The sequence below is a fragment of the Strix aluco genome, chromosome Z, assembly GCF_031877795.1.
Source record: "Strix aluco isolate bStrAlu1 chromosome Z, bStrAlu1.hap1, whole genome shotgun sequence".
Classification (NCBI taxonomy): Eukaryota; Metazoa; Chordata; class Aves; order Strigiformes; family Strigidae; genus Strix; species Strix aluco.
Window position 1 is genome coordinate 76,451,916 of NC_133971.1, and position 13,221 is coordinate 76,465,136.

The following is a 13,221-nucleotide window of genomic DNA, read 5'->3' on the forward strand; positions in this document are numbered from 1 at the left end:
AACTTCTATGTTTTCTTTCATTGAGAAAAGTTTCTGTTAAGTAGCAATCCCCAAACCCCCTATACTCAGCAATTCAGGTAAAGTGCATTGAAAATCCTTGTTTGACTAGCATTTAGTCTCACTACGTTAGCATAAGTGAGGCATTCTCTCATTTATTAGTATACCTGCTTGTGAAGTTTGACCAAACTTTTTTCACTTGGATAACTGTTCTGTCTTTCATCAAAATCTTCATAATCATCCATGTTCCTACCCATTCTTTCCTGGTACTCAGTAGGACACTACAAGGAAAAGGGAAAATTAAATGGAAGATGAAGGAATAGCAAGTGCTCTTTGCTAATTATTTGTAAATGTTTGGGGCATTTCATGGAACTGAAAAGTTCACTCTAAGTGTAGATTTTTCTGTTTCTAAAATACTACATATGTCGAAATAATTACAGCAGATAATTACAAACATCTTAAGACAGCATTGCGCAAAGAATTTCAACTCAAAGTCTCATCAGAAATTCACAAGATGCCAGTTAGAGATTTTCTGTTAAGGGAAAAAGAAAATAATGTACAGGTATTCAGTAGGTGCAGGAGGCACCCCCTCCCAGTTGAACAATTATGGCTGAAGATGAGCAATTTATTACCTTTTTCAGTATTGTATCAACACATTTTCTCAAAGGGTGGTTATACTTGATACTCTCACTTACTTTACGGACTTCCTGTTGAAAAAAAATAGAGTTGTTTGATTATGTTTAATAGATTAAAAAATTTTACAGGGTCAGATAAGAGTTCCAGCGCTCTCAGTGGAAAAGATAACCATCAGAGCTTAAAAACAATAGAACTTCCTAAAAGCCACAGCTTTACTAGACATGTAATAAGAGGTAATTGAAGGTACTTTTTTTACATGTATGTATTTTCTTTTAAAAACCACAATGCCAGTGTGAAAACATTATTCTGTGTGTGGAGGATTGGTTTCTATGCATATATGTTGAAATGGAAAATACTTTCTTGATTCAGTTGTAGGTAAAGAGGAAGAGTTTCTATCTTACCTGGTTTAGTTTCACTTTTACTACTTTAAGCAGCTTGATGAATATCACTTTACACTACTTCATTTTGTACCTCCCTCACATTTATCTCCATATAGCTCACTTCTGAGACCATTTTGCATTTATCAGTAATGAAAAGATGCCACCTAAAAGCTAGGTAAGTAGCGTCAGAACTGGCTCTAGCAGTTTATCAGGCTTAGTGTGGTGGTTTAGTCCCTGCTGGGGTTCGAGACCACGCGGCCGCTGCCCTCCCTCACAAAGGGAGGGAAATACAAAGCCCCGGGGCTGAGATAAGGAGAGTTTTAATACAACAGTGCAATAGCAACACAACAAACAACAACAATAACAGTAATAACAATGAACAGAGCAAGGTATGTACCGATAGAGCAGTGAGAGCAGAGAGATCACATAACACACGCGTTCACCGATTCTCCCGTGCTCCCGTGCTTGGGTGCCAGGAGTTGACGTCCTGCTAGAGCTTCCCCCCAACTGCTGGGGAAACTTAATCCTATCCTAGCTAAACCAGGACACTTAGTGAGAACTAGCTTTTATTCATCATCCTATTGGCAATCCAGAGATAACCTTCTGATGCTTTTTTGTTGCTATTACAAACAGCACTTTAAAAACAAGATGTAAGTTCTAGAGTCTGGAGGACAGAAATAATTGTAAAGCCTTAGAGATCTTGTCAAATATGATTAGGCAGACAGAATTGTATTTGTTTAGTGTGACAGGGGAAGCTAAATGCATATAGACAGTCCTTCAACATATAAAAGGCTGTTTTAACAGATGACTGTCAGTAAATCTGGATTCCCTCCAAATCTCCTAAAATCTCCTATCATCACAAGAGATCTGATTAGTGTGGCAATTGAGTGTGTGGCAAAATAAGTCTGTGGCTATGATCTTACTGACATCACAGAGACTTGGTGGGATGACTCCTATGACTGTAGTGTAGGAATGGAAGGATACAGGCTCTTTAGGAAGGACAGGCAGGGGAGACGAGGACTCCAGTGACCAGCTGGAGTGCAGGGAGCTCTGCCTGGGGATGGGTGAGGAGCCAACCAAGAGCTGATGGGTCAGGATTAAAGGGAGGGCAGGGACAGGAGATGTTATAGTGAGGGTCTGCTACAGGCCACCTGACCAGAAAGACCAAGTGGATGAGGGCCTCTATAGACAGACAGGAGCAGCCTCAAGTTCACAGGCCCTGGTCCTCACAGGGGACTTCAACTACTCCGCTACCTGTTGGAGGTACGACACAGCAGGGCAGAAGAAATCCAGGAGATTCCTGGGATGCATTGGTGATAACTTCCTTCTCCAAGTGGTAGAGGAGCCAACGAAGAGAAGTGCTATGCTGGACCTTGTTCTCACTAACAAGGAAGGGCTGGTGGGGAGTGTGACCTCAAGGGCAGCCTTGGCTGCAGTGACCATGAAATGGTGGAGTTTGAGATCCTTAGGGGAGCAATGAGGGCACACAGCAAGCTCGTTAACCTGGGCTTCAGGAGATCAGACTTTGGCCTCTCCAGGGATCTGCTTGGCAGAGTAACATGGGGTAAAGCCCTGGAGGGAAGAGGGACCCAAGAAAGCTGGTTAATATTCAAGGATCACCTCTTCTAAGATCAGGAGTGATGCATCCTGACAAAGAGGAAGTCAGGCAAAAATGCCAGGAGCTCTGCATGGATAAACAAGGAGCTCCTGGACAAGCTCAGACACAAAAAGGAAGCCTACAGAGAGTGGAAGCAAGGACAGGTAGCCTGGGAGGAATACAGAGAAACTGTCCGAGCAGACAGGGATCAGGTTAGGAAGGCCAAAGCCCTGATAGAATTAAATCTGGCCAGGGACATCAAGGGCAACAAAAAAAGCTTCTATAGGTACATTGGTGATAAAAGGAAGACTAGGGAAAATGTGGGCCCTCTCTGGAAAGAAACAGGGGACCTGGTTACCTAGGACATGGAGAAGACTGAGGTATTCACAACCTTTTTGCCTCAGTCTTCACCAGCAAGTGTTCCAGTCACACTGCCCAAGTTCCAGAATGCAAAGGCGGAGACTGGGAGAATGAAGAACTGCCCACTGTAGGAGAAGATCAGGTTTGAGACCATCTAAGGAACCTGAAGGTTGTACTGGGTTTGTGTGGCAGGGTTTTTGGTAGCAGGGGCGGGGCCTACAGCGGTGGCTCCCCCAGCTCGAAGTTGGACCCACCTCTGGCAAGGCCAAGCCAGTTAGTGATGGTGGCTGCACCTCTGCAATAATGTATTTCAGAAGGGGAACCTGAGAGGGGGTTGGAGGACTTGCGAGGAGGAGTTACAAGAACAACATCTGTGTAACACTAAGGTCAGTGGAAGAAAAGGGGGGAGGTGCGCCAGAGCAGAGACTCCCCACTGTATCCCATGGTGAGAGGGCAGGTCCACGCCCCTGCCACCCATGGAGATCACCAGTGGAGCAGAGGCTGACCTGTGGCCTGTGGAAGACCCCACACCAAAGCAGGCAGCTGCAGTTAACGGAGGCTGGGACTCTGAGGGAAGAAGAAGTCCCTGCTGTTGTAGTGGAACAGTAGAAGAATGCCAGAAGCTTCCCTCCCTCCTTCACAAGAAGGAAGAAGCGGCGAACTGACTGCACCTCTGGTCCCCTGACCCCTGCACCACTGAGAGGAGAAGGAGGTAGAGAGATTGGGAGCAGAGCTGAGCCCAAAAGAAGGGAGGGGTGGGAGGAAGTGACTTCTCACTGTCCCACTCTGTCTGTTAAGTGTTGTTGTTGTTAGTGTTTGAGTTAAAGTAACATTCTTTTTTCCTTCCCCTAAGGAGTCTGTTGTCTTTTGCCATAATGGATGAAACATACCTCCCTGTCCTTATCTCAATTCCTGAGCCAAGTCTTTTGCTTCATTTTCTCCTTCCCAATGCTGGAGCAGGGAGGGGGTGAGTGAATGGCTGCGTGGTGTTCAGTTGTCCTCCAGGCTCAAGCCACGACAAGGTGCACAAGTCCATGGGACCTGGTAAGATGCACCCAGGGGTCCTGAGGGAACTGGTGGATGAAGTGTCTAAGCCACTATCCATCATATTTGAGAAGTCATGCCAGTCTGGTGAAGTTCCCACTGACAGGAAAAGGGGAAACATAACCCCCATTTTTAAAATCACAGAAGAAGTTACCACCCTATCCTACAGCTCTTCAGAAGTCTTATTTCCAAGCCATGGTATCAGAGCAGTAGAACAGGAAATAGCTATTCAATGGGTTGAATTCTATTCTTGAACTACATTAGAGCCTATTGCTCACTAAACCATTTGAAAAAAAACAATGATCTATATATTCTCTTCTCAAAAGGCACATAGCATGGTCCTGCCAATCCAGCCTGGAAACTCAAGAATCCAGAAACGTAATGGGAGCAGAGCATAAAAACAAACATACACAATTTGCATGAACACTGGTGAAACATCTGTACACTATACTTTCAAGTTCACTCTAGAATGTTATTTCATTAGTGACCAATATAATTCCAGAAGTGTCACTAAAAGAATAAAACCAACAAATAATGGTTATCAAGTTGCCATGGCTATCAAGTTGCCAAGTTCTTCACATCAGGGCCTATTTCTCTTGATTTTTACACAGGATTGAGCGCCATCAAGTAGCACACTATGATGATCTTCTTAATTTACTGGTATTTCACAGTAAGTTCATGCTACTTATGTTTTCCTGCCACAAGTACCCAACACCCAGAAATTCAGAGATAATTAACAACAGCCTTCACTTATTTCATAGCAAAAACTAGTTACTTACCTCCATAATATCTTCTAAATTCTCCTCTGCATCTGCTTTTTCAGTTGTCAGTTTGGCAGCTTTGAAATAGGTCTTCATGAGTAGATAACCCCTCTTGGCCCCATTCCAGTGAGAACGTGGAATTTCTACCAAACCATAACCCAAAAGCAACACAAGAAGAAATAGACCCCATGTGTTTGCTGCAGCTATCCCAATAGTCTGAAGCTGGTTCCTAAGGGAAAAAAAAACAGCAAAAACAAACAAACAAACAAACAAACAACATCCTCCTACCCCACCTGCAAGAAAGCAGCCTTGAAGCATCTATGCACCAATATGGTTTTAAAGTTTACAGAAACAGACTTAGTATCTGTAATTCTTGCCAAGTGCCAGTCTGCTACTTGGTTGCAGTTAAAGCTGTCATGATTTTTTTGTATCTCCCATGTTTCTGTCCCCTCTGGAGGGAAGACAAAAATGTTTGTTCTCAAAGGAGTATGTTCCTTTAAGAAACAACATGAACTTAGCAAACTTGTTGAAAGTGAGGTCAAAACAGCGTAAGGGCAGTCACTATAAGAAACAGCCTCAGAACCCAGGATTTGTACTCAGCAGTGGAAGTTCAAAGCAACTAGGCATTACATGACAGTGTTTACTACTGTATCTAGTATGGAAGACCATTAGCAATGTTCTAAATACCAATTATTTTAACTTACCTTATCGCCTTTAACAGAATATACAGTAGATGGAAGCACTACACAGGAACTACTGACAGACTTTTTGAGGGATGTTATTCTGAAAACACTGAGAAAGTTTCTGCACTAACTTTGCAAATGCATTTGTAGGGAGAAAAAAAAAACTTTGCAAATATAAGAGGATTCCTCTGCCTTACATATCAAAATCAGAAAACCAAAAGACAAACTTCCATAAACAGTCTAAAGAACCCTTTCCACAAAAAAAGTTAACAAAACTTTCTAACTGCCTATCAAAAAAAGATCAACTAAAATTGTTTTTTAAAAAAGACCCATTTCATCTACAGAAGAGATTACCTGTGACAATTTTGTAAGAACTCATGCAAGTACTTACAACATTATTCTTACCATTGTAAATTGAAGTTTGGATTTACAGCCACATATATTAAAAATGCTCCAAAAATCAGCAAGTAAGTGCCATAATAGATTGCATTCTCAATCAATGCAGTTTTAATCTTTCCAGTAATGGAGAACCCTCCTGATCTAGCATATGACTGCATGAAAGGTAGCAGAATCCTAGGAAGAAAGCAAACAAAACCAAATCACATCAGCCAACCAGGAAAAAAAAAGAAGTAGTTTAGTAGTGGCAGGATACTGAGACAGGGGTGTTTAAGCTAAAGACTCCAAGCTTAATTACCTAGCTATATGTTTTTATTCTAGATGTACTGGTCTGATGGCAAACCTTAAACAAGCTGCAGACAAAAACAATACAGTTAGCTTTCCTATGAAAAATCTGTGTTAATTGAGAACTCACTACCAACCCTGATATTCTTGACTGATCTAGCAAAATAATTATTTGATAATAGGTTGATCAGAAACCACACACCAGTCTAACCCAAAAAGCATAGACAATCAGTTTGCTGTAGCTATATCTACAGCTTTATACAGCACATTCAATAAAAACAAATAATTTACAATATTACTCAAAAATTACCCAACTTATTCATGGAATTATTTTGGTGTTCTTTGGCCTAAACCCCATTATTTTCAGACAATCTATCCATAAACACCTCTATATGTAAATTGCTCAGTTTCAACTATAAAAGTGAGCCAAAAGCATATGGTTGCCACCTGAAAAGGAACAAAAAAAAAAAAAAGTATGCTCAATTTAGTACAGTACTTATTCAAGAAAATTCACTGCTAGCAAATAATACATGATTAGAAGCTCTGTGGAATAGTGATATATATTCTTAAAGACTATGCTATGACTGTTAAGATGATGTACTTAGAAGTTGTACCTGTATCATAGTCTGTCATATTCTTTTGCCTTACTTACCATGTTAAAAACTGCGACGTCCAATATACAACACGCCAGAAAATTGGCATAATTCCATTAGGAATATAACTCCATGGCTTGAAACATTTTTGCTTGCTGTAACAATGTAAAGAAGCTTATTGTTAGTTGTAGGGCCAAGAGCATAAAAACCATTTTCTATAAATTCCCCTATCTAGAAAGGTCGTTGAAAATAGCAGAGGTAATACACTAGTATTTGAGTACACAGACAACCATCAACCATCTCAGAAGAAAATAAACTAAATCACCACTTAAAAACATTTATCATTCTCCTCACTGCAAATATCTGGACAAGACAGATTTCTTAGAGAAAAAAACAGTAGCTCAAAGACTAAAGAGAAATAAGCAATTAAGCAATTTAAGGTTACAAATTTTGGGGGGGACAGGAAGTACTTTCTTCACACAAAGAAAAAACATTTCTGTAGACAGAAGACCACTCAACTTTAGTTACTGCAGCAGGTTTTAAAAAAATATCTAGGGACCCCATCATCTAGCTGTTTCTTCTGTCACCCACCCTTCTGTCACAACTAAATACTAAATAAGTATTTAGTCAGGCTTGTATAAACTTTGATTTGTTGAGCCAATACTTTTCTGACAGGTAGTGTTTGCTTCATAGGCCCAGAAAAGCCATGAGAGCCTTTTTAGTGAAAGAAGAGCAAAAGACAAAGTGCCTATCCACACTAAGACACTTGGGTTTTTTTTTCCCAACACCTGCCTGGGTAATGAAGCAATGGTGAGTCAAGGGACAATACAATCAATTTAATAGGAGTATCTATTGAGAAATAATTAATGTTTTCCAGGGTCAAACTAGTTAAGCTTGAGTTGTGAGTTTTTATGTACACAGCCTAAATATTTTCAAAACTATCAAATTACCATAGAATGACAGGTAGTGTGACTACAGGTTTCAAACAAAGTTTTAAGATATGAGTTGCACCAACACAGTATCTGCTCTGTTACTACTTAAATTGATATTTCTATCTGATATACTTGTCATATACTATACTATAACAGGCACCAGCATGTTCTGAAACTGCAGGTAAATGGAAAGGCTATTGAATATATTTCAAATTGTGTATTTATCTAACTATGTTTAATTAAATTACACTGGGTGGTCTCAAATAAAGGGTACAATGTTGTGTCACTGAGTCTGACATTTTACTGTTCTTCCATGGATATACATCCAAAGAGCCTCCACTTTGGGGCAACTAAACTGGCAATACTTTCCATGGACGTATCAACTGACATCTTAAATGCTCTAATCATCTTACAGATAACTATACTGCACATATCCACAAGATGTGGAAATAGCCAATGGTGACTAAAGAATGAGCAGCCACAGAAAGAGCCCACATTCACCTACATTCACCATGTTTTAGGGGTTACCTCCTTCCTGCCAGAAGAGAGCAAGAAAGCTATTGTTACTTTGGTAGAATACAGTAAATTTCAGATAACTCCAACTACCACATACATGCAATTATAATAAGCAATTAGATATGCTGCTTACATATAAGACAAGCCTACTAATTTCATTCATAAGATATAAAATTAGATTTTCAGATCTAAAGTCCTTAAGATTGTGAAGAAAAGATAAGCATTCACCAAGGCCTCTCCTCATAGATAAGCTTGAAAAGCTTAGTTCTAACACTTTACCAACAAAATAGAAGAAATCTAGCATGAAATTAAAAAAAAAAACAAAAAAAGAATATTTAGGATAATCAGCTAGAACTACTGTATAACTACTACCAATAGATGCAAGGCACTTTTCTTCACCTCTTCCCTCACCTTCCTCTGTGCTTACAATCTTCAAATGTCGTATCGCACAGATAACACTTGCTTATTAGTCTTAAAAACATGGTACATTCCTATCATTTAAAAAAAGAAAATCATAAAATACTTCTTTAAAAACAGTCCAATGAAGAAAACATATAGCTCATACCTTGGAGCAAGTGTAACGTAAGACCCGTTACTTTCTGCAGGGCTGGAGTTAACAGCAAGTTTGCACCGATTATAAATAGTCTAAAAGACAATTAATTTTATATCAGTGACCAAAAAAGGTATAACATTTAATTAAAAATAGTTAGTCCCATTTTTAAAGATGTTTCCTGTATTCCAGGTTTACATTTGGGAACAATTATGCCAATAAACCCTCAAAACAACATACAATTTGCAGGACAAGTAAGTAAAAAAGTGGAAGTGTTTTTATGTTGCCTAAACAGATAAAAAAAATTGTTATAAACAAAAAATGAAATTTTAAAACATTTGAAATAGATTTGTTATCTGAGGAGATCACCAAAAAATAAAATTAATTGTAAACACGGACATTGTCATGCAAAAATGTAACAAGTGTTTAGTTTAATAAGATACTATTTGGAAAATTTATTTGCTGTTTAAGATACTGTCCTTTGAAATAATGATTTTGAAAAAATATCATACATATTTTACATAACTAAGCGGGAAATCTCACAAGTTTCTTACCGTACTGACATCCAGAGGCAGTATAAATACAATAAGAAAGCAGAGATACCAAGCTAATAACGTTGCTATGATCACCAGTCTATGCTGTTTCTTGAAGTCCCCATAACGATGAAGTAGGAATAAGGCCAGAAAAAAGACAAATACTATCTCAAGGCCCAGCGCTGCACCACTCATTATTGAATGTTCACTCCAGCCACACAGCACAGCTCACTTAAGAAAGCAGATAAGAACTGTGAGACAAAAAGACATTTAATTACATTAAAATCTCTGGAAAGCTATTTACACAGAAAAAAGACATTTGAAAACATATTAATAGACTTCTAATTTCACATGACAAAGACTCTGATCAGATGAAGAACAGGATTTTTTCAGCAAGGTGCTCTAAAGTCCTCTGCAGAAATCAAACTATCATGTCATTCCAACATTGTCATTTCTAGGAACATATTAGGACAACTTCTCTTCATCTTCTTGATATACAATAGATCCAAAGGTCAAATGTCTAGACTATAAGCCTAACTTTTAAGTCTAGTATAAATTTCAAAAGAAAATACATTCTGCTCTTTTTTTTCTTTTAGAAGAAATAAACTGATTTGGACAAAGGGTTAAACGTTTAAATTAAATGTTTCTGGAAAGCTAATGAGCAACTTTTTTAATGGACCGTTCCTCAACTATGCATTTAAATTCTGTACTGAGTGTTACCAGAGCATAAAAATACAGCAAAGTATATGCTAGTCCACTTGTGATATACCTCTTTTAGGTTTGAAATTTCACGTAGTGAGAGGAAACATGCTAGCTAATTCACCTTCCTACTACTCTTCTGTTCTTGTTCAGAGATATGGAAGTCTCAATTTGTTTGTTACTAGTCTTGACATAATATATTTTTGCTTTGCTCATCCTTCTGTGTTTAGTTATTCTGTGTTATAGTCAGGACTGCTAGAAGTGTCTAGGAAGTACATACACCTTCATGCAGGCATGCATGAAAAGGGCCAGTGAGCTGCACAAATCTATTACAGAAAATTTCACTGACTTGGTAGATTGCTAATTAAACTGCTTCTAACCTTTCTAATAAGTATCATTCTACCACAGGCACTTCACACATTAACAAAAAAAAAAAAAAGTTTATTACTATGGTCAGGCTGACTTGCTGCTCCATCAAGATTATCATTTTAGCTGGTTTGATTTAACAGAAACAGTTTTTGCTATGGCTTCCCCACTGTTGTATTTTCAGTGCTTTCACTTTTCCCTGGAATTTTAAAGATTTAAAAGAAATGCTACTACTAAAATTTCCCTCAATTTACTTTTAAACCCCTTCAGAATTTGTTAAAGTGAACCATTTCTTTTACTAACCTCTCATTATACTGCTTAAGCAGATCTGTTATGGATGAGGGCACTAAGCAGTGATATCTGTCTTATTTCCACCAAAAAATTTCAAAGTTTGTAATGCCAGTACTTCCTTGAGGACACACGGGACAAGTATTCTGTGATTTTTCCCCAAAGATTTGTTTCCTGCCATTTTGCTACTTTCACATTTAATTTTCAAATAGCGAGAGCAGCCTCTTTACTCCATGTTGGCTGTTATACACAGAGCACACCATATTCTGATAATAGCTCAAGTTACCTTCCTGTTTCTTATCAAAGATGCACACACTTTTTATCTTCTGCCTTTCATCTAACATGTTTATCAAATAATTAGCATTTCTGTTAGGTCAAAGCATCCCCTTACTATCTGCCTTTACTACATTTTGGCCAGATCATGTGCAAATCATGAATCCAGGATATCTAACATATTTCTCAATCACTTACTCGAAGCAAGTCCTTTTCTATTCTATTGTACCATTCTTGTTTCCTCGGAAAACAGTCTTTTGTATTCAGAGTATAGTAGCAAATTCCACCAAAAAATTAATGGAAAAGAAATACTATATATCAACTTCATCAAGGCAGTGCTATCAGACATATGTAGCTTTGGGTGCCCATTATAGCCACACCTTATGCTACGTAAACAAGAAAAACTATACAGCATACCATCCATTAGTCACACCTATATAATTTTTTACTACAGTAACACCTTAAAAGTTGCTATCAAAACAGAAGGCGAAAAGTTTTTGTGTAAGATGCTGTATTCAGTTACTACCATGAGGTAACTTCCAAAAAGATTATAAAAATGTATGGAATATCCTAAAATAGAGTGGCAATTGAGTCCTACTGCAACTTAACTCACTTTCAAAGTCAAAAGCAACTTTGTAGTTATCAAAGCAAACTCCATTTTTCTGTTCTTCACCTGGTCCCTATTTTAATCTCAGAATACAAAATGAAACGCCTGATTTTCACCAGACTGCAACTGATGACTAATAGGAGTTGTGCTGAAATAATGTATACACATTTTCAAAATTACAAATCATAATTTTTAGATAGAAACCACTTAAAACTAGCTCTCCATACAAATAACTTGAATGGAAAAAAATCTACAAGGTGAGGAATACAATGCTTAAGAGGAGCTCTTACTATGAACTAAATCCTGACTAACAGGACAGCTGTACTTGGGACTCGTGCTACTAGAATTATTTGTATCTGACCTTAAAATGTATTACTGCAGGCTATAAAGCCATGCCCTTCCTGTGGCAAGCAGCATTTGCCTCTGAACTTGGTTGGTTAGCTCAAAGGAAGTTAAGTTCCTTACCCATAATTCTGTTTCTTCATTTTATTTAGACAGGCTTCTCACTATTAGGTGAGAACACAGGTCCCTAGTATCAGCTGAAATTCCTGAACTCCTAAAGAATGTTCTCTTGAGATCCATGAACTACTTCAGAAAAGTTCTCTCGTACTCTACAACCTTCAACTGCTTAGAAGATGCTCCTGTTAAACAATGACAAAAGTAACAGAGAGTATCTATTGGTATACTCCATTTCTGGACAGTAGGGCAGCTACAGATTAGTACAAGTAGTATCAAAAGCTGAAACAGTGGCACTGAAAGTGCAACGTAACCAGTAAAAGGCAAGGACATGCTGTTGTGTAGGCTTAGGATTTTCTTGCTTTGTTTCAGACATAGACAAAATCAGTAAGCTTTTTATTCTGTGAATTGAAGAGTTTGATTACTCCCATATAGGACTTATATGTCAAAATTCTAACATGAAATCCTCTAGAGTCCAAACCCAGCTAATAACTCTTTACAAGCACTATAAAGGGCTCAGTTCACACTTAATTCCCTTGGAGACTCCCTACTATCAACAGTATTAAATTACCTTCCCAACCTCAAGACTAACCACACTCATAACCATCTACATTACAAATGAACTAACTACTCTGCCTGATACAGAAATACTCAAGTTACTAAATGGAACAGCAGAGAATGAAAAAAAACCCCCACACCTCCTTAGTGCTTTCATATAGCACCAAATTTAGCAACAAAGACACTCCAATATTATATTCTTAAAAAATGGCTAAAAAGAGTAGAGCATATCTGTGAAGAAAGGATCTTGGTCTCACTAGAGTGGACTTCAATACCCCTTTAATCAGAAATTCCAGATCAGAGTGTACCACAGTTTTATTTTTTTCAAACTTTGCAGGAAAGCATTTTACCAACAGATTGTTCGTTTTGCCCATTAATGTAATTGGTGCTTCAATCCTTCCCAATCTAGTATCACACTTTCTGCAGATTTCTCATTACTGCCCTTGACACTCTTCCCAGCTTACCCACTTCCTTCTGCAATGAGCTGGAACCCATGCAGTATCTCAGCTAACGCCTGAGAAGGCCTGAACTGAGGGTCAACATTGCTTCACATGCCTTACTGAAATGTAAAAATAGAAGTACAACCTGCATGACATTCCTTTCATGTATCCAGCTTATTATGTCCTCCAAATTCTTTCCCTCAAGAATCACAACACTGTTCTCCATCCTGTATTTGTGTAGTTGATTGCTCCTTCTTAAGTGCAGGCACAA

At 38.4% G+C, this 13,221-nt stretch overlaps 1 protein-coding gene across 5 annotated transcripts in view; it reads right to left on the minus strand.

Annotated features, from left to right (window-relative positions):
* Positions 1-13,221, minus strand: part of LMBRD2 (LMBR1 domain containing 2) — a 35,093-nt gene that overhangs the window by 18,146 nt on the left and 3,726 nt on the right. For 2 of the 5 annotated variants that reach the window (XM_074813499.1, XM_074813497.1), the window contains exons 2-8: positions 9,285-9,514; positions 8,746-8,825; positions 6,792-6,887; positions 5,864-6,031; positions 4,794-5,004; positions 630-704; positions 165-278 (exon numbers count right to left, since the gene is read on the minus strand). In XM_074813499.1, coding sequence (XP_074669600.1) covers positions 165-278; positions 630-704; positions 4,794-5,004; positions 5,864-6,031; positions 6,792-6,887; positions 8,746-8,825; positions 9,285-9,458 — 918 coding nt within the window. In that variant the 5' untranslated portion in view covers positions 9,459-9,514. Of the gene's footprint in view, positions 1-164; positions 279-629; positions 705-4,793; positions 5,005-5,863; positions 6,032-6,791; positions 6,888-8,745; positions 8,826-9,284; positions 9,515-11,961; positions 12,133-13,221 lie in introns of those variants that run through there. The other 3 variants (XM_074813498.1, XM_074813500.1, XM_074813501.1) reach the window with 3 other exon arrangements.